The 27,595-nt window shown below is 42.3% G+C and overlaps 1 protein-coding gene across 1 annotated transcript in view; it reads right to left on the bottom strand.

The window, feature by feature from the left end:
• Positions 1-27,595, bottom strand: part of MDN1 (midasin AAA ATPase 1) — a 354,267-nt gene that overhangs the window by 79,183 nt on the left and 247,489 nt on the right. The window contains 8 exon segments of the mRNA XM_040347762.1: positions 2,885-2,980; positions 3,628-3,863; positions 4,402-4,666; positions 4,848-5,009; positions 7,441-8,149; positions 11,002-11,111; positions 13,474-13,861; positions 22,469-22,674. Of these exon segments, the coding sequence (XP_040203696.1) occupies positions 2,885-2,980; positions 3,628-3,863; positions 4,402-4,666; positions 4,848-5,009; positions 7,441-8,149; positions 11,002-11,111; positions 13,474-13,861; positions 22,469-22,674 (2,172 nt within the window).

Below are 27,595 nucleotides of genomic sequence, written 5' to 3' on the forward strand. Positions count from 1 at the left end.
GGGTGCAAGATCGGACCCTGCAACAGAAGACCTTTTCTCAGGGGTAGACACCAGGGGACGTCTGCCACCAGACGCACCAGGTCCGCGGATCAGGGCCGGCGCGGCCAATCCGAAGCGATCAGGATTGTTGGTATCCCCTCGGCTTCCACTCTGCGCAGCAGGCAAGGAAGAAGCTTCAGACGAGGGAAGGCGTAGATTAGGCGATAGTGACCCCATGGTGCCACCAACGCCTCTGCCCACGGGTCTCTTGACCTTGCCACGAACCGTGACAACTTCCGATTGAGATGGGATGCCAGAAGGTCCACGTCTGGAATGCCCCATCTTTGGCACAGACTCTGAAACACCTCCGGGTGTAGCGACCATTCTCCTTGGTCTAGTGTTTGGCGACTTAGGTAGTCGGCCTGCCAGTTCTGTACCCCGGAATGTACACGGCCGACAGAGCCGGAAAGTACCTTTCGGCCCACCGGAGGATGTGCTCTGCATGCCCCCCTGATGATTGACGTATGCCACGGCCGTGGCATTGTCGGACTGGATCCTGACCGGTCGGTCCTGCAGACCCAAAGACCACTTGGAGAGACACAACTTGATCGCTCTGAGCTACAGTACATTGATTGGTAGGCGGGACGCCTCCTGAGTCCTGGGCTGACTGGATACCCCAGACACTAGCGCAGGCGCTTTTTACCCCCAGAGTGCAGTGCTGCTGAAGAGCTGAGAGCGCTGTCTGTGCTGTGCCGTCCCTCAGGAAGAAATTTGCAGGCTTTTGCGCTGTTATTTCAGACACTAAAGGCCAAAAACTTTTCCAAGATGGCCACCGACATGCAGAAAAACAGCATGTGGGCTACAAGAAAATGGCCGCTGATACATAGAACCGCGGCCCCGGTAAAATAGCGGCCATACACGTGTTTTAAAAGCTTAGTAACACACAGCAGAACACAGTCCAGCACCATAAATGTAATAAAAATAGCACCTCACAGCAGCACAGCCCCCCGGCAGTAACGGAGACCCCCCAGGCGGACCCCCCCACCTCACAGCCACCACCCAGAACGGGGAAAGAGGGAGAGGAAGGGAGAGAGGAAAGCCGGGCGAACCCTCAATCAACCTCCCCAGGAATGCACCAGCCGCACCACCCTGCCAAGGCAAGGGGATACTACTTACCCATCCTGCGACCGCCGGCTGGAGGCATTCCAGACAGAACAAACGTTCGCTTGCGGCATGGCTGTCGGCCCGGCACACTGTGACTCAGCCATAGAGACCGGTCATATGTGCGCCCTGTAGCATATAGTTTACCGGCCACCCCTAGAGCAATGGGGCATGTCGTGGATGGCCTAGCTAAAGGCCGGCACGCGCTCGATGGCCGAACATGGGGGGACTACAAGGATCAAGATCCAGCCTGTCACCCAGTTGGCAGTTGATTGTAGATTCCAGGATCCAAAAATGCAGGAAAAATCCAAATAAAAACGCAAAAAATCTCCAGAGCACATGGGCTCCAGAAGGGCCATGTCTTCTCCTAACGCTAGGCAGAATAAAACAGACTGCATGATGCAAGAGAGTGGGATGTACCCGGAGGACCCGCCCCCTGGGAGGTGCTGTACTGAGAGAAGTTTTGTTAACACTTGAAGTGCTGTTTTTTTCTGCCTCTCCTGAAGGGAAGGATATATAAACCTAAGGTCAATGCTGCTGTGTCCATCCAAGAACAAAAGAGGAAATTTTTTACTTTTAAATTAATTGTTATACTTACCTCAACTGTGCAGTTCGTTTTGCACAGAGTGGCCCCAATCCACGTCTTCTGGGGTCCCTCGGCGGTTGTCTCTGGTCCTCCCCGCAACTACTGAGCACAGTCATGCGAGCAAGCTCGCATGGTGGTGTGTAATTGTGGGTGCTCTCCCGTAATACAGCGAGCGGCCATAGCTGTATCACTGGATGTGATTGACAGCAGCGCCAGCCAATGGCTGTGCTGCTCTCAATCCATCCGCTCTAGCCAATCAGCGGCCAGGCTGAGCGGTGAAGAGGATCTCAGGACCGCGCAAGAGTTTCAAGGGGTCAGGTAAGCATAATGGGGGCTCCGGCAGCATCAGATGTTTTTTCACCTTAATGCATAGATTGCATGAAGGTGAATTTTTTTTTTTACTTTACAACTCCTTTAAGAAAAGCACCAGGGATATTACTTGACTTCAGTAAGACATTTCACTTGTGCTGCAGTGTTCTTGTTAAGCAGAAATCTCCCTCCACCATTCAACCACAATCTTCCAGTGTGGTGGTGAGTAACAGAACTAAGGGAGTTCTCACAGGCACTCATCTCGTGTGCCCAGCTATACCCACCTTTTACATCTAAACCCTTTAATTCAGAGAAGCCAAAGAAACCCTTTCATACAGTGTCTATAAATGAAATGCAATCTATGAAGGTGGGTGGATGCTTTAAGGTCAGCCCTTTCCATTCAAAGATTGTGTTTCATTCAATGAAGCTGTCATACTGGTATCTATGAATGGAGAAGCTGGGCAGAAAAGGCAGTCATAGGTCGACACTCCTGATAAATGCTTCGGACAGATCTTAGTTCATCTTTCAGAACATTAGAGTGGCAGGGGTGGGGGGCATTGGTAGGGATTTCAGTTAAACAAGGATACAGCAGCCCAAGGGACAGATCTTAAAAAGGTACTATTCCTCCTCCTTGGGCTTCTTTCTTTAAACTAAATCTAGATTTTAAAGTCAAAATTCCAGACTTCTGTACGATTTACAAAAGCCATCAACAGCATTACCCATGCTACTAGCATTTTTAGGAATAAGTAACCAATGGCCGCTTACATATATTTCCTTCAGCAATTATTTGTTCAATAAGCTTTAAAAACCAAACCGAATTTGAAGGTACAGTATTGTAGCTGCACTTACCTGAGATTTTGCTAGAAGCATCTCCAAACCATTTAAGAATTTAGAAAGAGGGCTGGACAATGGAAATCCTTGAATTCGGTCAATTATAACCACAAGCTGCAAAACATACAATGCTTTAGATAATATACAAAAAACTGGCTTCAGCAGTAAAGTCTTTAGTAACTTAAAAGTCTAGTTTTGTCAGAAGAATGGCCCAATGTGGAAAAATTAGAACCCCCCCAGCTAATTTGATTATCCGATTTGTTAGTTAAATCTTTTAAAAAGGCATTTACATTCAAGTCCTGGTTCCAATGAACCATCCTTATTAAAAGTAGAAGTTGCAATACTGCATTTACTTGGGTCTTCTAAATATAAAAAAATTCACAACCCTTAGGCCCCTCTCACACGGAGAAGCATCAGCTCTGATAAGCAGGGAATTTGTGATCATGTCACCTTCGTGGCCACTCACATGGGCAGACGTCGCTGAGCACTTGGGGCACAGGTTTAAAATGGACTCCACTGTCTATTTACATCAGGCTACCTCCCATCCACTTCGTAAAAATCGGGGAAATTTTTTTGGGGAAAAAATGCTAGCAATGCTATAGTTAGCTTTTTCCAAGCAGGGCAGCGTATATAATCCTCTTTTACAAAGCAGTATAACCTTACAGTATACGACATCAATGTACGTGAAATAATTATGTTCAAAACAGTTTTGAAATTATTAGCGCTATAGTGCTTGGGTTTTGGCATCAAGAAGTTCTTACCTGAACCAAAGCAGGATGTTCTGGCCATTGTTCCAGTAGCTTGTTTATCTCTATGATGAAATGATTAAGCACAAGATGACAACTCCTAGCCTGCTGGATATTAGGATGCTGATAGAAGTCATAGGGACCATCTTGCTGCAATATAATATCTGAGGAAGCGTTTCCAGATATTGTGTTCTGAAGAAGAGTACTGGCCAGCAAATGACTTCCCAGAAGATTATCATTCACTTCAGAGCCTAGGGAAAAAAAAAAAAAAAAAAAAAACATAATTAATAATGCCATTGACAGTAAAATGTATTTAAAAGGACCTATCAAGTTTGGAGACAAACTAAAGATGTGAGCTTGCAGTTATTGAAAAATGCAGAGTAATGTGTAATTTTAATATAAATATATCTCAAAGATTGTAGACTAACTTAAACACAGATAAGATACACCGATTTGGGTTATTTTTACCCAAGTGTAGCAGAATACATTTTGGTCTAAATTTAAGAGGGGAAATATATTATATATATATAAAACCAAATGCTAAATTTAATAACCAAGTAACATTTTTTTCTCAATTTTTGAGAAACGGCGCCGATCAGAAATGCTCGGAAAGACACAGAAATACTGTTCCCGAGCCTTTCCGATGTTTGCCAAGGTCCTCGGGCCTCTCCGGCTATGTCCAAGGCTCTCCTAATTCTGCATATTAGGTCAGAAATATTTAAGCATGTATACTATTCTGTTACATATTCTTATTACATTTGAAGGAAAAAAAAAGAAGAAAAAACATACCGGTTAGGGGGTACAGATTATCAATGAGGACACCGCTTGTCTGATAACATGACAGGAACAATTTGATGTAATGTTTGGTATAATGCTGCTCTGAGTTCTGGTGATACCATAGAGATTTGGCAGAACTTAAACATAACTGCTGGTGAGTAAGTATTAAAGTCTGCGCTGAATTTTCAGACACCAAAATATCATCTTCTGTTTCATCACTGGTTTCTGTCGCCATACTTTCTTCTAGACTAGGCTGTGCTGATATATCTGCAAAATCCTAGAGCAAACGAAAAGGGATATTGAAATAAAAGTAAACTAAACTTAAACATAATAAACCTGCTTAGAATACCATTTTAACACTATCTGAAACCAGCACAGAGAATCCAACATTCTAAGATTTTCAGATTCTTCTGAACTTTGATTTGAATAAAATGTAATTCTCTACATTACTGCCATACCTGTTCATAAGTGGGATAGTGCAAACGGAATTCATTCTCCTCTTCTTGATCTTCTGAAAGTCCTGAGCCAATACTCTTAGTCTTGTATTTAAAAAGACTGTTCTCTTCCTGTTCTCTGTCTCTAACTCTTTGCTCCTGCTCATCCCACTCATTGATAATGGCCTAGAAAAAAAATAAATGGAGTTTGGTGGAATTGAAGGCATTCAAATTCTCAGTGATTAACCCGGAAAATATGCAGATTACCTGTGTTTTGCATAATATTTTTAGATGTGAGGAGGCAAAAAAGCTTTTAATTCTGATGTAGATATGTTTCACTCACCTCTCAATCATTTGCCCAGGGCATCACAATACTGTCATATCCAGGATGACAAGTCAAAACAAAGTTAAATGTCAACAGTCAACATGTGACGGAACACTATACTACACAGAGGCTCTTTCACCTTTGGGCTATAATGCTGCCTACGGGAGTATAGGACCCCCCCCCCCCACCAGTATGCCTCAAGTTTTGTAGCAAAGCAGTACCAAAAGCATGATCAAGAAACCAGAGGGAGTGCACCTCAACAGACTTCAAGAAAAGTATTTTACGGCAAGTGCACTGAGAGGTGGGCAAACAATCCCTAACAGATCCAATTCAGAAAATTGAAAAACTTGGCAATGCTTGTGTCCCAAAACTACCTGAAGGACTGTATGTCAAAGCTGGGATGAGAGGAGGCAGCAACCTCTACCTCATGGGTAGGCAACCTGGGGCCCTCCAACTGTTGTGGAACTACATTTCTCATGAGGCATTGCAAAGCTGGCAGTTAGAATTACTCCAAAGGAATGATGGGACTTGTAGTTCTGCAACAGCTGGAGGGCCCCAGGTTGCCTACCCCTGCTCTACCTGGTAGCAAAATGTTAATACAGAAGACCAGGTGGTAGTCTAGCATAGCAAAGCTGATGCTTGATACTGGAAGATGAAGAAACATAGAAACATTCACTTGTGATTGGTAGAGATATACTGTATATGTAGATCTAAGAATTATTGTTAATAAATGTAATGTTTTGTGTCATAACCCCGTAAGGGGGTCCTTGATATTTGTAGGCATAATGAATATAGAATTTTAAAGATAATCATAAGAGAATTATTAAATCTAATTGTAATAAATGTAAGGCGATCAATGGACATAATATGATACAAATAAATGTATAAATAAAATTACAGATCATAAATGCATAAATCACATAACAGTACATGATGATCATTTTGAAATTCATGATTAAAATAGACTGGTCTGGGCACCTTTAGGCCTCATGTACACGGCTGCTGGTAAACGTTTAAGAGCAGTGGGGAATTGTTATTTTATCAGTACATGTACACAGGGGCGTTGATAGCGTTTCGTTTACAGATGTTTTCCATTTTAACAAAATAAAAATTTGTTTACAAATGCCGCAATAAACAAACACGGCATGTAAACGCAACTAAACAGACATTTTAAGATGCCGGTGATCTGCCGTGCTGGTTCCAGGTATCACGGAAGTTCCAGCGCATGCGCGAACTGAACTTTCCCGATGGTTCCAGCCATCGGGAAAGTTCCTTCAAGCACTGCGCAGGTGCAAACTTGCTGATGGAAATCCTCGAACGGCGGCCGGCATCCAGGGCGACGTGGACTTAGAGGAAAGTGGCCAGTCGGCCTCACGTCCTCGCTGCGCTTGGACGGCTCGCTTCGCTCGGCCTCCTGGCTCTTTTTTTAACATCCTCCAATCCACGGGGATGTTAAAGAATGAGCCTGGATGCCGGACGAGGTTCGGGGATTTCCGTCGGGAAGTTTGCGCCTGCGCAGTCAGTGGAGGAACTTCCCCCATAGGGGAACATTGAGGACAAGTCACCGGTTTCTAGCTGTCAAGTTAAATTGTTCAGGAGAGGTTAAACAACGTCCCGTGTACATGAAGCCTTAGTTGTATATACAACGCGTTTAATGGCTGACTGCCAATCATTAGGGGTAGGATGAATATATATACGGGAAAATCAAATATATATAAATATATATATATATATATATATATATTCTACACACACACACAATCTATATATAGTTTTTTTTTTTTTAGTTTTCCTCTAGTAGGGTAGGGGGTTCGGGGGGGGGGGGGGTTGTTATGTAGGTTTTTTTTTTTTTTATTGGGAAAGAAAGGGAGAAAGGAAAGAAAAAAAAAAATATATGGAAATGCAAGGTGGAGACACCGATTTTATATGCTGTCAATCTGAAAATTGAATGAACAAAAAGATAATATACAAAAAGCTAGCAATTTGCAAGTGGGCCCACCTAGTCTCACCTACCAATTTTCAAATTGGCAGAGCCACCTCGGTTGCGCACGCATGCCCCCCCCCCCCCCCCCCCGAGAAAGGGGAGCATACAAAACACAAAAATTAGAATTTGTCCTCAGGCAGGGTAGGTAAAGGAAGATATTTGTTTACTTCATGAGGCTAGTGCATCATACAGTAACTGCACATGGTACTTTTTTTAGACTCTTTTACAGGAGCCTTCAGTTGTACAATAGTATGTGTTTAAACAAATGTTGATACCAGAGGGAAAAAAAATATGGAAAAAAGACTAACCTGGTTGATATGCCTAAAAAGCGTCAAGGATTGCTCATCCATTTCTCCTTTGCAAAGAACATGGGAACGCAGGTAAAGCAGACCATTGATTAGTAACTGTTCTTTAGTGAGGCAGGAACTTAGATCCTTTGCATGGGTAGACTGGTCTTTGCATGGATATTTCTGAGACAGTTTTTTAAGACTTTTTAGAATATCAAGTGAACCAACAGAACACAAGCTATCCGCTCGAGAGAAATACGTTGGAAATATATCACATGTGGAGGGGAAAGTGAGAAGAGAGGTGAGCAAACTTGTTATCTTGGATGGGGAAATGAGGGTACTGTTCATTGTGGTAAAGAGTTCCGAGGCCATTATCCTCACACCGTGCTGAACTTGCAATATAGCAGCCTGAAGGGGAGTTACCATGTCTGGATAATGGCAATAATCTTCTGCAAGGCGCTTTCTAAACTGATGATGTGACCGCTGCCATGCTGCCTCTTCCGATAAGAGGTTATTAAGACCTTGTCGAGATTTTGTGCCCTTTCCACCTAGGGCTTTCTGAAGTCGAGTAGTGAAGTCCTGAATAGAAGTCATTTTGCCAATGCTGTTGAGGTAATTTTGGACATCTTGGTACAATGCGTCATAGCTGGAGCTACTTGGACGATAAGCTTGCTTTTTGGAAAGATTATGAACCACTGCTTTCAATTTTTGAATTCTCTGTAGTAGAACACTGTAGTAGAGAAAAAGTTACAGTTAGTACATTTTTTTAAATGTAACTTGCGTTACTCATGATATTGCAAACAACTGATTTTTGACTTGACTGTACAATCCCTTTAAGTATTTTGCATAAAACACAGGGGTTCATTCTTTGACTGATGGGTTATGCTCCACCTCCAGGTAATTGGACACTGGCAAAAAGCAAAGCTTGACTCAACCCGGCATAATCCCACTCGCTCCCAAAATGCCTCTGAATAAAAGGAGAACAGACAGAGAAGGCACCTACAGGACCACCTGGGAGGACCAGTCGACAAAACCAGAAACTGGAAAAACACACACACATACCAGGTGGCAGTTTTTACAGGCTCCAGAAACAAAGGCTTGGTGCTGAAAATCCCACAAAGCACTGGCACTTCAGGTAGAGTGAAACTTCACTGTGAAAAAGGGGGGTACACAGTTAATACACCTGAGTAATGATCTGCCAAATTCACCTACATAGCTAGTGGATCAAGAGGCAGCCTGTGCATTTTGAGAAATTTCAAATAACAGACTGACGCAAAGCCGTGGTTGCAAGATAGACTCATACAGCAATCACTACGAGGCAGTTTAGAACAATATCTTCAGGATGGTTTCAGAAACAGGGAAGGTAAAGTTAAGTAATGACTTAAATAAAATGCTGAGTCCACCTTAGGGAAAAAAGGAGTTCCAAGTCCCTGGGGAAAACAAGAAATGGTTGCTTATAGAATAAAGTTCAGACACCCTTCAGATTAAAGCCACAGCCACAAGAATGTCAACCTTGCTTAAAAGAAAATGGGGACACACATCAGGTTGAGGTCCCATGGAGTCAAAGGAGAGCATACTGGCAGTACAATGTGAGCCATCCCTTGTAGAAAAGCTCACACCAAGAAATGTGAAATTTCTCCAACAGTCTCCAAAAAGCACTGCCAAAAGCAGAAACCTGACCCTTAATAGTCCTCTGAGCTTTGGACTTGGCCAGTTCTGGCTGAAGAGAGGATAGACACTATGCCACAGAATATTTCCGACCATGAAGCTGCCCAAGCAAAGTAGGCTTTTCACATGAGGCAAAAAACAGACAAGATGAAGGCTTTCTGGTCTTAAGCAAGGTGGAAATAACAGTCCTTCCGGATTTGGGCTTCAACAGCTATGGGAGGGGAAGGCAATACATAGATTAGGTTAATTGATTACATGGAGTGTATAGAGCACCACCCTGAAGTTTAAGTCACCCTTATGCCCATTTTTAATGCCTGGAATTTGCATTGTGGATAGGACTGAAACATTAGGTTCTGCCCAAATTAAAATGAGCTTAGCCTGCTGGAGAGCTGCCTGTTTTCTGGTTCTACCTTTGTGGATGTATGCGACTGGCATAGTGTTGTCTGACCAGCAGTGCCCAGAGTAGGGTGGTCCAGTGTTGAAAGGCAAGCCAAATTGCCCTGTGGTCTAGAATATTTTGACGGACAACCATGCCTGAACAGTTAGACAAACCAATTACATTTCCCTAGCCAGACATGGCTGCCTGTCCATAGTCAGCTCCTTCCACACTATAGGCCAGTGATGGCGAACCTTGGCACCCCGGATGTTTTGGAACTACATTTTCCACGATGCTCATGCAATTTGCAGTGTAGTGGAGCATTATGGAAAATGTAGTTCCAAAACAGCTGGGGTGCCAAGGTTCGCCATCACTGCTATAGGTAGAAAGGATTTCAGACTCCAGAGCAAGTCTAGATAAACACAGATTCAAGGCAACGCTTATTTTTGAATGGGTTTGTTCAAAATCAAAGTTCTCTTGTTCCATGCCATCAGGATATTTAGTTGCAAAAGTCTTGAATGAAACGGAGTATACTGGACTGCCTACCATCAAACCTCAGCACCCTTATGCAAATTTCAGCAGAGGGACACTTCAAGGAACACAACCACACCTTACAGTCAGTGCAATGGCTCTAGGGTTAACTTGGAAATTGAGGACCCAACCAAAGTTCTGTAGGACTTGCACTATCTGTTGCATGTTGGCCTTGAGGCTGTCCTCTGATCCAGCAAGAACATAAACCGTCCAAATACCCTAGATTAGGTATCCGCAAGACCTGCAGAAGAACTACTTGGGCCAGAAGCTTTGTGAATACTCAAGGTACCATGGTAATGACAAAAGGGTAGAGACAAACTGTAAATGCTGCTACTTCACCACAAGCACATGATGAGGTGGAAAGACTGGGGTATGGGAGTAGGCAACCTTGATGTCCACCAAGGCCAGGAAGTCCCTCTAATGAACAGAAAAACACTTACAGATTTCATATGGAACTTTTGAACATGCAGAAACTTGTTTAAGTGCTTTAGATCCAGAAGGGGCAGCAAATCACTATTTTAGCTTGGGCTCTAAAAAGTTACTGAAGCTTTTCTGGTTCTGCAAAGGGGGAAAGGAAACGACAATCTAAAAGAACAGGTCCAGCACAGCAAACAAAGCTGCTCATTTGCCAAGTGCAGCAAGCACACATTTGAGAATGTAAAGAGTAGAATCAGCAAGACACAAACTTCAACTTATTGTCCATGGACACAATTGTTGTGAACCTAGAAGTCTGATATACCAGGTCCACACCACTGCAAATGCTGCCAGATGTCCCCCACCCCCATTCTCATTGGGAAGGTGGTTTGTTGCTGGAGTGGAGTTCAGGATTTTTTCCAAAAGGAAATCTCACCTCTTAGCCTTAAATTCTGAAAGAAACTCTTCTTGGTCCCTGACAAAAATTATGTTTCTTGAGCAGGCTTTTGCTGCCATAGTACCAAAAGTACCATAAAGAAGTACCTGGCCAACCTACATCTCACCTGAATTAAATACTAGAGCAGATTAATCACCTGATATGTGGATGAATGTGCTTCTTTAAATCCTCATCTATGAGCTCCTTTCCTGTCAGTAGAGTGCTGGACAAATTCCTTGTTTTGTATTCGTACTCCAGGTGATGTAACTGAAATCAAAATGTACATAAAACAGATTAATGAGAACAATTTTATTAACAATGTGATTTCTACATCGTACAATACAGAACCATGAATGTGAACACATTTTAACCCCTTGCTGCCGAGCGTACGCACATATACGTCCTTGGCTTTTGGGGGTTATACCGGGATGATGCCCGCAGCTGCAGGCTGAAAGCAGGCTTGGTTGTTATCCCGGAGAAGGAGGGGATATCCCCCCTCCCACCGTTCTTACCAGGCCTCCCGTCCCATCGGGAGACACAATCCACGATGCGCCACTTCCGGCGCCTAGCCACAGACTGAAACAAAGCCGTAAACGGCTTTATTCCAGTCTCCTGAATGTAAACACGGAAGCGAAGTCCCCTCCGGTTTACTCGGCAGCCAATGGAGCCGGATTTAAAAAAAATACAGTATTCAGAATCGACATTTTCGGCGATCTGAATACTTTGAAGTCAAAGGGAGGGATTGAGTTTTTTTTAGACCCCCGATCTCTCCATAGAGTGTACCTGTCACCACCTATTACTGTCACAAGGGATGTTTACATTTTTTGTGACAGCAATAAGAGTGATCAATTTTTTAAAAACACAAATATAAAAATAAGAGAAAAAAAAAAATCATTTTTTAAGCGAGCTCGCGCAGCAAAGTAACTGCATACGGAAGTCGCGCCCCGTATATGTAAACTGTGTTCAAATCACACGTGAGGTATTACCGCGATGGTCAGAGCGAGAGCAATAATTCTAGCCATAGACTTCCTCTAACTCTAACCTGGTAACTGTAAACAAAATTTAAAGCATCGCCTATGGAGATTTTTTAGGTACCGTAGTTTGTCGCCATTCCACGAGTGCGTGCAATTATAAAGCGTGACAGGTTTGGTATCTATTTACTCGGTGTAACATCATCTTTCACATTATATAAAAGAATTGGGCTAACTTGACAGTTTCGTTCTTTTTAAATTCATGAAAGTGTCTTTTCTCAAAAAGTTGCGTTTAAAAAACACTGCCAAAAAATACGGATTTTAACTTAAAAAACAACAAATGTCAGAAATAGGCTTAGGCATGAAGGGTTTAATCAACCATAAAATGTAATATATTAATCCAAACAAAATCAGGTGTTTAAAATGAAAAAGGACCATTGTATCAACTTTCCACAGAACTAGTAGCTAAACATTTGCCATTTTTGAAATGCTACCATCGGTGAAGGGTAAAATAGGGAGTGATTGGAAAATCAAATTTTTCTTCTGAAAACCTAAAATAAACTTTACTATGATTATTTGATTCATTTTTATTCTACTCTAACTAAAAGCACCAAAAATTTCCTAATGCATTCTAGCAACAGCAATAACATTTCTAAACACAAAAAACAAAGCAATGCTAAACACTTTAATAAAAGAGCTTGTTAAAGTAAGGAAATTAAGTTACTAATCACATATACATTTCTATCCAGTCATAGCAGAAAATAATAGTTCAATTTTCTTCTGGAGTTATAGATATATATTGATACAGATATCGATATATATCTATATATTGGCAAACAAATTGAGCCCGAGAGCTGCTGCAGTATGAGAGAACAGTGTCATCCTGTAAGAGGGTGTACAAAGCTGTACTCTAAGCACCCTAAAATGGTCCGATGTAAATAAGAGATAAGTCCACGAGATGGCAAGCACCTTGCTGGACTTGACTCATTACAAGCAAGCAGATTTTACAAAGTGGCAGAAATCCTGGGGGCCAGCTTTAAGTCTTGTAAAGGGCCGTACACACGATCGGATATTCCGACAACAATTGTCCAATGGACGTGTTTTAATGGATAATGCGACCATCTGTATGCTCCATCGGACAATTGTTTGCCGGAATTTCCGACAACAAATGGTGGCTATGCATGCTCTCAAATTGTCCTACAACAAATGTGTTCCGTCGGATCATCCGATCGTGTGTACACAAATCCAGATTAAAATCCAAAGTACAAACACGCATCCTCCGAACCAATGCTAACCATAAGACAACATTAGCAGAAGTTGCCCAAAGGGTGGTGCTAAAGAGCAGAAAATAACACGTAGTTTCGTGAATATTGGCTGAAAAAGATCTGCCGTCTGTACGCAGAACAAGTCCACGGCCAACGCCCCTTCGGACACCTTGGAAGTCCGATCAGGTGTACGAGACTTTAGAAAACAATGCCACTACTGCAACTAAAATCCAAATTAGTTTGTAAACTCAAACACAAAGTTGGAAGCACACAGGATTTCAAGTAAAATCAACGGATATATTGATGTACTTGCAGAATTTTTAAGAGGGCGAGAGGTACCGCTTTTTTTTCCCTTATGTCCAAACATCCACTTAAATTTTTCTTGTTACTCACCTCCTCTTCGGCATATTGCAATCTGTATTTCTTCTTAATTGCTGGGTCAAATGTAGTTTGTGGCAGCCATAGGTGAATCTGTAGCAAGCCCAAGTTAATCCACAAGGATCCTCGATGGGAAGCCTCAGCGGCCCGAACTGAATCATCTACATCGGCATAAAACTGCTGCAAGGAGGTCAACAAAAGTTTAATGATGTTTCCAGGCAACTTTTCCTGGCTGGACCAGTCTCTTAGTATGTCCTGGATGTAATGATATGCAGAGAGATCTTTTGAGGGAAGATGGTCACAATACTGTAAGAACTCTTCTTGGATAGTGGAGGGCACAAGGTCCTTCAAAGCAACAAAGTGGTGATATAATAAAAGACCTTGAAGTCTAGAATCTGTGTTCCTGTGAACAAAAACATATATAAAATGTGACAATTGTATTCGCTTGTGTGGTATTTCACTTTTTCCCCCTGTTGAAACTTAAAAGGTACAATCATCTTAAACAGATCAGCAATGTGGGGGGGGGGGGGGGCAGAGCACATAAATTAAATGTTTGCCATCAGAGGTTTGAAACACATTAATGCATTGAAAGTGCAATGTTTAAAGAAGGGGGCATGACAATGTAACCCTGCTTCACGTTACACCCCAAGAGCCGGTTCACATTGGGGCAGCACAACTTGCTGAGCGACTCGGCAAGGCGATCTGCACACGACTTCAGAGGTGACTTGCAAAATTACTTTTGTATTGAAGTCAATGCAAGTCGCCCTGAAGTCTTCCCAAAGTCGTACAGGAACCTTTTTCTAAGTCGGAGCAATTTGAGTCACTCCTATTGGAACGGTTCCATAGTACAGAACGGAGCGCGACTTACCAGGCGGCTAAGTTGCCTGACAAGTTGCCCCTGTGTGAACCGATTCTAAATATTGATATAACATGAAACAAGGTCTACAAAGTTGGCTATGCCTTTAAACCGGTTTTGTTTAACCACTTCAGCCCCGGACCATATTGCTGGTCAATGACCGGACCACTTTTTGCGATTCGGCACTGCGTCGCTTTAACTGACAATTAGGCGGTCGTGCGACGTGGCTCCCAAACAAAATTGGCGTCCTTTTTTTCCCACAAATAGAGCTTTCTTTTGGTGGTATTTGATCACCTCTGCGGTTTTTATTTTTTGCGCTATAAAAACAAAAAAATGGAGTGACAATTTTGAAAAAAAAAAATAATATTTTTTACTTTTTGCTGTAATAAATATCCCCAAAAATATATAAAAAACAAATTTTCCTCAGTTTAGGCTAATACATATTCTTCTAAATATTTTTTGTAAAAAAAAAAAAACGCAAAAAGCGTTTGATTGGTTTACGCAAAAGTTATAGCGTTTACAAAATAGGGGATAGTTTGACATTTTTATTAATATTTTTCTTTACTAATATTGGTGGCGGACACTTGACACATTTTTGGGACCATTGGCATTTTTATAGCGTTCAGTGCTATAAAAATGCATTGATTACTATAAAAATGCCACTGGCAGGGAAGGGGTTAACATTAGGGGGCGAGGAAGGGTTTAAGTATGTTCCCTGGGTGTGTTCTAACTGAAGGGGGGACATGGACTGACTGGGGGAAATGACTGATCGCTGTTCATACATTGTATGAACAGAAGATCAGGCATTTCTCCCCTGACCCACACAGCTCCCGATCCTCGCTCTGTAGCGGAAACTGACCAGGACTATATTGGTGCAGAAAAAAAACGGAACTGCATCTGGTGTGAACTGGCCCTTAAGACAGGTGGTGGCAGCATCATGCTGTGGGGATGATTTTCAGTGGCAGGAACTGGGAGACTAGTAAGCACGAAGGAAAGTAATCACTGACCGGGTAGACACTATCTGGAATTGTTGTACCTTCAGCAACTAGAGACCCTTGAGGTCCAGAAAAGGGCAGGATGTTGCCCTTTTGACTTGAAAACCCTAAATAGGCTGGAATAGAAGCTGTGAGATCTATCCCCCTTTAATATGACCCACCCCCAGGACTTGAGCCTTTCCAGAGCTGCAAAGAAAACTGCCAGTGGCTCTAAAGAGACCCTGGAGTGCATAACATGGAGTGGGGAAAGCAGTGAATCTCCAACTTGTATTCTCTTGACACCAAACGGCAGACCCAAGTCTGACTTTGAGTCCACACAATTGTATAATTGTTTGTATAATTGTTTGGTAGGGGTCGAAGTTGAAGTCTGTCATATATATAAAACTGAGCAGCTTTCGGTATGAGCATCCATAGTTTCTTCTTATCCAGTTGATGGTTGGGCAAGACGAGTCCCTGGAGAGCTGTACCAGTTTTGAACTACCGGGGCTCTTCCTAGAGCACGTCGCACGGCCAAACCGAGCGATCGAGAGAATGGCAAGCGCCATGTCTGGAGGAAACCAGGCACTGCTCATCACCTGGCCAATACCATCCCTACAGTGAAGCACAGTGGTGGCAGCATCATGCTGTGGGGATGATTTTCAGTGGCAGGAACTGGGAGACTAGTAAGCATTGAGGGAAAGATGAAAGCAGCAATGGACAGAGACCTTAATGAAAACCTGCTCCAGAGAGCTCTGGACCTCAGACTGGGGCAAAGGTTCATCTTCCAACAGGACAACGACCATAAGCACACAGTCAAGAAAACTAAGGCGTGGCTACAGGACAACTCTGAATATCGTTGCGTGGCCCAGGCAGAGCCCAGACTTGAACTCGAGAGATCTGAAAATGGCTGTGCACCAATGCTTCCCATGCAACCTGATGGAGCTTGAGAGGTACTGCATAGAATGGGAGAAACTGTCCAAAAATAGGTGTACCAAGCGTGGAGCATATTCGAGAAAACTTGAGGCTGCAATTGGTGCTTCAACAAAGTATTTAGCAAATTAATACTTATGTACATGTGATTTTTTTTCCAATTTTAATAAATTTGCAAAGATTTCAAACAAACTTCCTTCATGTTGTCATTATGGGCTATTGTTTGTAGAATTTTGAGGAAAATAATCAATTTAACCCATTGTGGAATAAGGCTTTCCAGATGCACTGTAGCGGAGTCCATGCCACTTGTAAAAAACTGTGGGACCTAATCCACTGGCACCATGAGGGTTTTATTCATATAGGAAATGGCCAAATGAACAGTTGGATGACCATTTCTTCCAGAATTTTTCTCCACTGGGTACTGCTGAGCAAAATGTTTAAAAAGGTGAAAACACCTTTTTTGGTTGAGCCTAAATAAGCATACATCACTTTCTGCAGGTGGGGGTGCACAGGAAAAGATTTGGGATGTTTAGGCAGCCATTATGACCAAAATGCAGTGACTTTAGAGGAGGCCCCTGAAAGTAGCAACTTCAAGCTAGTTTGCACCATGTCTCCAAGGAAGGCCGATATGGTCATCTGTCTGCGACAGCTTGGGGCCGGCCGTGAGACTATTCCCTGAAAGGACAAACCAACAGAAGATTTTTGATAAAAAGCTTCCTTCCACCTCTTCCCAAGAATGTTCCTCCAACACCTCATCCTCCCACAAAAGGGAGGCAGGGCGAAGTAGAGCACCCACGCTTGTTACCCAGGTGTTTTTTTCGCCTACATAGTAGTCCATAAACCAGGAACTAAAAATCCACAAAAGGTAGTGGAGATGGCTGAGATAGTAAGGCTTATGCCTGGGCAGGGACTCCTGACTTTTTTAGAGTGCCTATTTACATGAAGTTGGCAACATAACCCAAGTAGTTCTATGAGGTGCCCTGTGTCTTATGACATATTAAAGAAAACTCATTATAAAAGTCTGAATCTGGAATTCTAGTATAACAGCCTTTTTTCTTTCTTTACGTTCTATCTATAATGTAGTAGTCTAGAAGGCTTGCTAAAGCTCTTAAGGAATATGGGGAGTGGATATTTGACACCCCTAAGAAGCAGCATTATTTGAAGGGAATTGCCTGGGATCCTGGGAGATTGCTTTACCAAGGCTTTGACGATCTGAATCCATCGAGACAAAGACAAAGTGCATTCCAAATTGCATTGAGGTAGTCTAATACAAACTTTGTAAACTAAAAGAGGTAACTTTATCTTTACAAGTTTTAGCATTTGTCACTCAAATCAGCATTCGCTACATACATACATACATACATACATACATATATATATATTTATTTACACACACACACACACACTTGCTATTGCACTTGGGGTACTTCGCAGTTTTATGGTGTTCTCTTATGTACAATATATTTGTCTATGTGGTATATATCACCTTTGCCATACACTTCGTTTTTTATTTGAGTTATACACCAGTTATTAAGGTTTCAGCATTTTAAGTTGGAAACAGCATTCTGGTGTTTTCACATTTTATTAGGGCAGAGATGGCGAACCTTGGCACCCCAGATGTTTTGGAACTACATTTCCCATGATGCTCATGCACTCTGCAGCGTAGTTGAGCATCATGGGAAATGCAGTTCCAAAACATCTGGGGTGCCAAGGTTCGCCATTACTATTCATGTTAGTTTTTTAAAGGGGCAGCACTACAGTTTTTGGCTATTCAGTTCTATTGGGTGTGGGAACACATTTCAGTGATTAGCAGCAAGCTCATTCTACAACTCTCTCTCTAAATCTCTCTCTCTCTCTAAATCTCTCTCTCTCTCTAAATCTCTCTCTCTCTCTCCAAATCTCTCTCTCTCCAAATCTCTCTCTCTCCAAATCTCTCTCTCTCTCTCCAAATCTCTCTCTCTCTCTCCAAATCTCTCTCTCTCTCTCCAAATCTCTCTCTCTCTCTCCAAATCTCTCTCTCTCTCTCTCCAAATCTCTCTCTCTCTCTCTCCAAATCTCTCTCTCTCTCTCTCCAAATCTCTCTCTCTCTCTCTCCAAATCTCTCTCTCTCTCTCTCCAAATCTCTCTCTCTCTCTCTCCCTCTCTCTCTCTCTCTCTCTCCCTCTCCAAATCTCTCTCTCTCCAAATCTCTCTCTCCCTCTAAATCTCTCTCTCCCTCTAAATCTCTCTCTCCCTCTAAATCTCTCTCTCTCTCTAAATCTCTCTCTCTCTCTAAATCTCTCTCTCTCTCTAAATCTCTCTCTCTCTCTAAATCTCTCTCTCTCTCTCTCTCTCTAAATCTCTCTCTCTCTAAATCTCTCTCTCTCTCTCTCTCTAAATCTCTCTCTCTCTCTCTCTCTCTAAATCTCTCTCTCTCTCTCTAAATCTCTCTCTCTCTAAATCTCTCTCTCTCTAAATCTCTCTCTCTCTCTAAATCTCTCTCTCTCTAAATCTCTCTCTCTCTAAATCTCTCTCTCTCTAAATCTCTCTCTCTAAATCTCTCTCTCTCTCTAAATCTCTCTCTCTCTCTAAATCTCTCTCTCTCTCTAAATCTCTCTCTCTCTCTCTAAATCTCTCTCTAAATCTCTCTCTAAATCTCTCTCTCTCTCTAAATCTCTCTCTCTCTCTCTCTAAATCTCTCTCTCTCTCTAAATCTCTCTCTCTCTCTCTCTAAATCTCTCTCTCTCTAAATCTCTCTCTCTCTCTCTAAATCTCTCTCTCTCTCTCTCTAAATCTCTCTCTCTCTCTCTCTAAATCTCTCTCTCTCTCTCTCTCTCTCTAAATCTCTCTCTCTCTCTCCAAATCTCTCTCTCCCTCTAAATCTCTCTCTCTCTCTAAATCTCTCTCTCTCTCTAAATCTCTCTCTCTCTCTCTAAATCTCTCTCTCTCTCTCTCTCTCTCTAAATCTCTCTCTCTCTCTCTCTCTAAATCTCTCTCTCTCTCTCTCTCTCTAAATCTCTCTCTCTCTCTCTCTCTCTAAATCTCTCTCTCTCTCTCTCTAAATCTCTCTCTCTCTAAATCTCTCTCTCTCTAAATCTCTCTCTCTCTAAATCTCTCTCTCTCTAAATCTCTCTCTCTCTAAATCTCTCTCTCTCTAAATCTCTCTCTCTCTCTAAATCTCTCTCTCTCTCTAAATCTCTCTCTCTCTCTAAATCTCTCTCTCTCTCTAAATCTCTCTCTCTCTCTAAATCTCTCTCTAAATCTCTCTCTAAATCTCTCTCTAAATCTCTCTCTAAATCTCTCTCTCTCTCTCTAAATCTCTCTCTCTCTCTAAATCTCTCTCTCTCTCTAAATCTCTCTCTCTCTCTAAATCTCTCTCTCTCTCTCTCTAAATCTCTCTCTCTCTCTAAATCTCTCTCTCTCTCTCTCTCTCTAAATCTCTCTCTCTCTCTCCAAATCTCTCTCTCTCTAAATCTCTCTCTCTCTCTCCAAATCTCTCTCTCTCCAAATCTCTCTCTCTCTAAATCTCTCTCTCTCTAAATCTCTCTCTCTCTCTAAATCTCTCTCTCTCTCTCTAAATCTCTCTCTCTCTCTCTAAATCTCTCTCTCTCTCTCTAAATCTCTCTCTCTCTCTAAATCTCTCTCTCTCTAAATCTCTCTCTCTAAATCTCTCTCTCTCTCTAAATCTCTCTCTCTCTCTAAATCTCTCTCTCTCTCTAAATCTCTCTCTCTCTCTAAATCTCTCTCTCTCTCTAAATCTCTCTCTAAATCTCTCTCTAAATCTCTCTCTCTCTCTAAATCTCTCTCTCTCTCTAAATCTCTCTCTCTCTCTCTCTAAATCTCTCTCTCTCTCTAAATCTCTCTCTCTCTAAATCTCTCTCTCTCTCTAAATCTCTCTCTCTCTCTAAATCTCTCTCTCTCTCTAAATCTCTCTCTCTAAATCTCTCTCTCTCTCTAAATCTCTCTCTCTCTCTCTAAATCTCTCTCTCTCTCTAAATCTCTCTCTCTCTCTAAATCTCTCTCTCTAAATCTCTCTCTCTCTCTAAATCTCTCTCTCTCTCTAAATCTCTCTCTCTCTCTCTAAATCTCTCTCTCTCTCTAAATCTCTCGCTCTCTAAATCTCTCGCTCTCTAAATCTCTCTCTCTCTCTCTAAATCTCTCTCTCTCTCTCTCTAAATCTCTCTCTCTCTCTCTCTAAATCTCTCTCTCTCTAAATCTCTCTCTCTCTCTCTCTCCAAATCTCTCTCTCTCCAAATCTCTCTCTCTCCAAATCTCTCTCTCTCCAAATCTCTCTCTCTCCAAATCTCTCTCTCCAAATCTCTCTCTCTCTCCAAATCTCTCTCTCTCTCTAAATCTCTCTCTCTCTCTCTAAATCTCTCTCTCTCTCTCTCTCTCTCTCTCTCTCTCTCTCTAAATCTCTCTCTCTCTCTAAATCTCTCTCTCTCTCTCTCTAAATCTCTCTCTCTCTAAATCTCTCTCTCTCTAAATCTCTCTCTCTCTAAATCTCTCTCTCTAAATCTCTCTCTCTCTAAATCTCTCTCTCTCTAAATCTCTCTCTCTAAATCTCTCTCTCTCTCTCTCTAAATCTCTCTCTCTCTCTCTAAATCTCTCTCTCTCTCTCTAAATCTCTCTCTCTCTCTAAATCTCTCTCTAAATCTCTCTCTCTCTCTAAATCTCTCTCTCTCTCTCTCTAAATCTCTCTCTCTCTCTCTAAATCTCTCTCTCTCTCTAAATCTCTCTCTCTCTCTAAATCTCTCTCTCTCTCTCTCTAAATCTCTCTCTCTCTCTCTCTAAATCTCTCTCTCTCTCTAAATCTCTCTCTCTCTCTAAATCTCTCTCTCTCTCTAAATCTCTCTCTCTCTAAATCTCTCTCTCTCTCTAAATCTCTCTCTAAATCTCTCTCTCTCTCTCTCTAAATCTCTCTCTCTCTCTAAATCTCTCTCTCTCTAAATCTCTCTCTCTCTCTAAATCTCTCTCTCTCTAAATCTCTCTCTCTCTCTAAATCTCTCTCTCTCTCTAAATCTCTCTCTCTCTAAATCTCTCTCTCTCTCTCTCTAAATCTCTCTCTCTCTCTCTCTCTCTAAATCTCTCTCTCTCTCTCTAAATCTCTCTCTCTCTCTCTCTAAATCTCTCTCTCTCTCTCTCTAAATCTCTCTCTCTAAATCTCTCTCTCTCTCTCTAAATCTCTCTCTCTAAATCTCTCTCTCTAAATCTCTCTCTCTAAATCTCTCTCTCTCTCTAAATCTCTCTCTAAATCTCTCTCTCTCTCTAAATCTCTCTCTCTCTCTCTAAATCTCTCTCTCTCTCTCTCTCTCTAAATCTCTCTCTCTAAATCTCTCTCTCTCTCTCTCTAAATCTCTCTCTCTCTCTCTCTAAATCTCTCTCTCTCTCTAAATCTCTCTAAATCTCTCTCTCTCTAAATCTCTCTCTCTCTCTAAATCTCTCTCTCTCTCTCTAAATCTCTCTCTCTCTCTCTAAATCTCTCTCTCTAAATCTCTCTCTCTAAATCTCTCTCTCTAAATCTCTCTCTCTAAATCTCTCTCTCTCTCTAAATCTCTCTCTCTCTCTAAATCTCTCTCTCTAAATCTCTCTCTCTCTAAATCTCTCTCTCTCTAAATCTCTCTCTCTCTCTCTCTAAATCTCTCTCTCTCTCTCTCTAAATCTCTCTCTCTCTCTCTAAATCTCTCTCTCTCTCTCTAAATCTCTCTCTCTCTAAATCTCTCTCTCTCTAAATCTCTCTCTCTCTCTAAATCTCTCTCTAAATCTCTCTCTCTAAATCTCTCTCTCTAAATCTCTCTCTCTCTAAATCTCTCTCTCTCTAAATCTCTCTCTCTAAATCTCTCTCTCTCTCTAAATCTCTCTCTCTCTAAATCTCTCTCTCTCTAAATCTCTCTCTAAATCTCTCTCTAAATCTCTCTCTAAATCTCTCTCTCTCCATTTCATTATCACAATAGTAGTGTGGTGGTATTTGCATACATTTTCTCAAAATAACCTAAAAGATCATATTGCGTTAAAATAGCATGTAGCCATTACAGTGCTGTTTGACCTATCCTTGGTTTTACTTAAACTGCAAGATGACCAAGGATATGCACCATCTCAAGCTGTGCCAACAGCCCTAGTCAATTGATGCTGTGCATTTGTTGAGGGTCAACTATAAAAATTGTGTGTGTGTGTGTGATCTGGATGCGATTAGGCTTTTACACCATTTATTTTTCCCAAGCATTTTAAAAACAGGGCTTTAAAAATTGTAGATGAAACAAAGATGATAGACCTAAAGCTTGCCAAAGACGAAACTGCCATATTTGTCCAAAGTGTTGCGTTGATCACTTGTAGTTGGTGGGTTTTCTCAGTCTCCTCTCCCAGGCTAACATGGGAGGTCAGATTCCAGCCCAAATCCCATGGTACCGGTTTGCTGCTGTTCAAAAGAACTTCACAGAAGCATTTGGAGAACACAGCTCTACTTAGGATGGCAGGACCCTAAAAAAATAAAAAGGTAGATGAAAAATGATTCAAAAGATTGTTAAACACAGCTAAGATGCACAATTTTAACATATATGAGCTACCTGATGCGCCAAAGGATTTGTAACTTTGCCCAGCCTTTTAATGCTTCACAAACCTCTGCCAAACAGCACAGTTAGGTGTGCAGCAAAGCTTTCACTGTTAAGCCTCATTTTACACCAAGTTTTACATCTCCAGCAGCCAACATAAAACCTACCATGGCAGCTGAGGGGGTTCATACACGTGCTGTGGCCACAATGATTTTTACGGCTGCAGCTAATTTAACTAGGCATATATCATTTCACAGGTGTCACCACTTGTCAAACTCGCTCATAAAGCCAACGAGACCATGCCACAACCACAAGCCAAATGCTTGGCTCACAGTTGCAGCACCGTATTTAAATGCAAAACCCCCTTCAACTAAAAAAAAAAAAAAAGAAGAATAAAAAAGAAATTCAGACTGTTCCCATATCAATTTCTAAACATCTAGATGCCACTACGCTTCTGCCAGCCGTGTAAACAAGGCCTATTACAGTTGCAGAGTCACCACTGCACCTTCAAAGCAAGTAGCCAGACACTAATATGTCCTCAACTCCACTTCCCTCCTCACTCTTCTAGTTGAAGCCATGAGAGAAAGTTTTTCCCTTGAAAAAATTGAAATTTTCAGAACACTTGAAAAAAAATCCAGTGTGAAAAAGTTTAAAAAAAAAAAAAGAAAAAAAAAAAGTGTCATTTTGTTACACTGGTAATGTGAAATGCAGCATACATAATAGTAGTATGCTAAAATTAAAAGTACAGCTTATTCAGTAAACTAAACTTGGCTTTTTTTAAATTGTATTTTTTAAATTGCAAATGGAACAAGGACTGTATGCGTTAAAGTGGAGTTTCCATCCCAAAATATTTTTTTCCATTATTGTGCTCATTAGACCTAAAAAAAAGAAAAAAAAATTTTACTCATCTGGAAATGCCTGTTGCTATGCGGTCCCACAAAATCTGCCTTCGGAATCACCTAGGATTCTGACGTCATCTCCCTCAGCACGCTAATGCTCCTGGGAAATGTGTGTCATAATTTCCCAGGATGCAGTGCGCTACCCCATTATAACTCCCCATCCAAGACTTCCAGGAAGTGCTTGTGGGCTTCACAATGCCCACAAGCAAAATGACAACGGTGTGGACATATTTTTTGAATAACTATGCGGAGCGGCGGCGGATTGAAAAATAGTACGTGACCGGATTTAGATTATAAAAACGCATGATGAAAGGACATACATTTTAAAAATGCCTCATTTCATTCCATAAAGTATATTTGTTAACCCCTTCCTGTTGAGCGTACGCATATATGCGTCCTCGGCTTTAGGGGGTTATACTGGAATGATACCTGCAGCTGCAGGCATCATCCCGGTACCGTTTAGGATGTTCACTTTTATTGATGTCACAAGGAATGTAATCAATTATTTTATTTTTTTAAACACTATGTAAAAATATAAAAATAAGAATGTATTTATTTTTAAGCGCCCCGTCCCCGCATATGTAAGCGGTGTTCAAATGACATGTGAGGTATCGCCGTGATCGTCAGAGCGAGAGCAATAATTCTAGCACTAGACCTCCTCTAACTCTAACCTGGTAACTGTAAAAAAAAAAAAAAAAAAAAAAAAAAAAAAAATTAAAGCGTCACCTGTGCAAATTTTTAGGTACTGTAGTTTGTCACCATTGTGCATGCAATTTTAAAGTGTGACATGTTTGGTATCCATTTACTCGGCATAACATCTTTCACATAATTTAAAAAAAAGAAAATTCATGAAAGTCTTTTTCCCCAAAAAGTTGTGTTTAAAAACACCGCTGCACAAATACCGTGTGACATAAAATATTGCAACAATTGCCATTTTATTCTCTAGATTCTCTGCTAAAAAAAAAAATATATGTGTTTGGGGATTCTAAGCAATTTTATGGCACAAAATAAGGATTTTAACTTGTAAACACCAAATGTCAGAAATAGGCTTAAACATGAAAGGGTTGATGTCTTTAGGGGACCTCTGGCATGCAAGAAAGTGCTTGGTCACCCTTGCAGCATTTTTATAAGAATATTTTTCTCACAAAAAAGAGATTTTTAATACAGCTTACCTGTAAAATCTTTTTCTTGGAGTACATCACGGGACACAGAGCGGCATTCATTACTATATGGGTTATATGGAGTACCTTCAGGTGTAGACACTGGCAATCTCAAACAGGAAATGCCCCTCCCTATATAACCCCCTCCCATAGGAGGAGTACCTCAGTTTTGTAGCAAGCAGTATGCCTCCCAAAATGGTCCTCAAAAAAGAGGGGTGGGAGCTCTGTGTCCCGTGATGTACTCCAAGAAAAAGATTTTACAGGTAAGCTGTATTAAAAATCTCTTTTTCTTTATCGTACATCACGGGACACAGAGCGGCATTCATTACTATATGGGATGTCCCAAAGCAATGCTTACAATGAGGGGAGGGAGAACATCTCCAAGACAAAAGGATTTAATTTAGAGATATACTCAAATCATAATAAATCCAACTTAGTTGAGAAAAATAATTTTAAATTTTAAATTTAACTCAAAAAAGAGGAGCCCCCGGAATCCGAGGGTCTCAAACTGCAGCCTGCAGCACTGCCTGCCCGAAGGCAGTATCAGTATTCCTTCTTACGTCCAACTTGTAGAATTTTGTAAACGTGTGGACAGAAGACCAGGTTGCCGCCTTGCAAACTTGAGCCATAGAGATCTGGTGGTGTGCTGCCCAGGAGGCGCCCATGGCTCTAGTACAATGAGCCTTTAATGATACTGGAGGAGGCAACCCTTTCAAGCCGTAGGCCTGAGTGATTAATTGCTTAATCCACCTAGAAATGGTGGACTTTGCAGCTGCCTGCCCCTTCTTGGGCCCATCCGGTAGAATGAACAGCACATCTGTTTTCCGGATCTTCTTTGTAGCTTTAAGATAGGCCTTCATGGCCCTGACAATATCCAAGGTATGCAGCAACCCTTCCTTTCTGGAAGTAGGTTTAGGGAAGAAGGATGGTAATACCAAATCCTGGTTCAAATGAAAACTGGATATGACCTTCGGTAGGAAGGATGAGGGCGGAGAACGACCCTGTCCTTATGAAAAACAAGATATGGTTCCTTACAGGATAAGGCCGCTAGCTCCGAAACTCTTCTTGCGGAAACTATGGCAACCAAAAATACTAACTTCCTTGTCAGTAGAACCAAAGGAATTTCAGCCAACGGCTCAAACGGTTGTTTCTGTAAACTTGACAGAACAAGATTTAAATCCCACGGACAAAGCGGGGATTTAACTGGAGGTCTAATACGTAAGACCCCTTGAAGGAAGGTCTTAACCAGCGAGTGGGTGGCCAGCGGCCGCTGAAACCACACTGACAGAGCAGAAATCTGTCCTTTGATTGTGCTTAATGCCAATCCTTTATCCACTCCTAGCTGGAGAAAACTTAATACTCTATCGATGGTAAATTTGCGAGAAAGCCATCGCTTGGACTCACACCAGCCTACATAGGCCTTCCAGACCCTGTAATAAATCACCCTAGAGACCGGTTTCCTGGCTCTGATTAGGGTAGAGACTACTTTCTGAGACAGACCTCTACCCCTGAGAATCAGGGATTCAGCTTCCAGGCCGTCAAATTTAGATGCCGTAAGGCAGGGTGGAGGATCGGACCTTGCGATAGCAGGTCTGGCCGTAGAGGAAGAGTCCAAGGGTCTCCCACTACCATCTTTAGGATGAGTGAGTACCATGCCCTTCTGGGCCATGCTGGAGCTACCAGGATGACTGGTATGTGTTCCACCCGGATCCTGCGCAGCAGGCGGGGTAGTAACTGGAGCGGGGGAAACGCATAAAGAAGTTTGAACTGATGCCAAGGGCAAACCAACGCATCGGTTCCGCAGGCCATCGGATCCCTTGAGCGGGATATGAACCTGTCTAGTTTCTTGTTGAGTCTCGATGCCATGATATCCACGTCCGGCACTCCCCATCTTTGGCAGAGTGCTTGAAAGACTTGTGGATGCAGAGACCATTCCCCCGGCCATAGAGTCTGGCGGCTTAAGAAGTCCGCCTGAAAGTTGTCCACTCCTGGAATGAATATTGCCGATATGCAGGGCACATGCGCCTCTGCCCATAGGAGAATCAAGCTCACCTCTCTCTGAGCGGCTTGACTCCTGGTTCCCCCTTGGTGATTTATGTATGCCACGGCCGTGGCATTGTCTGATTGAATTCTCACCGGGAACCCCTGCAATTTTGACGTCCAAGCCCTGAGGGCTAGTCGAGCAGCTCTGAGCTCCAAGATGTTGATGGGCAACTGCTTCTCTGGCTTTGCCCAAGTACCTTGGCGAGTGCAACCATCCAAAATTGCTCCCCAGCCCGTCAGGCTGGCATCTGTGGTCACTATCTTCCAAGCCACTGGGCTGAAAGACTTCCCCTTCAGTAGATTCTGAGGGTCTAACCACCAACACAGACTTTGTCGGACTCTTGATAAGAGCGGCAACGGGATATCCAAGGCCTGTGGCCTTCTGCTCCATGCTGACAGGATGGCTGCCTGTAGGATGCGAGTGCTTAGAACCAGTAGGATTAATTCCTTGATGGCTTTTACCTTCCTCAGAGGTAGGAACACTCCTTGTTGTTCTGTGTCTAATCTCATGCCGAGATATTCCAACTGCCTTGTGGGCTGGAAAGCTGACTTTTCTCGATTTAGGACCCAGCCGAACCTCTCGAGGTATTGGACCGTGAGGGCCACTGCTCGCTCCAAGCCGGGAGACGAGTGGTCTATGACTAGGAGGTCGTCCAGGTATGCTAGGATCGTGACCCCTTGGATCCTTAGCTTGGCTAGGATCGGAGCTAGGACCTTCGTGAACACCCGGGGGGCCGTAGCCAACCCG

The sequence above is a fragment of the Rana temporaria genome, chromosome 4 (genome assembly GCF_905171775.1).
Source record: "Rana temporaria chromosome 4, aRanTem1.1, whole genome shotgun sequence".
Lineage (NCBI taxonomy): Eukaryota > Metazoa > Chordata > Amphibia > Anura > Ranidae > Rana > Rana temporaria.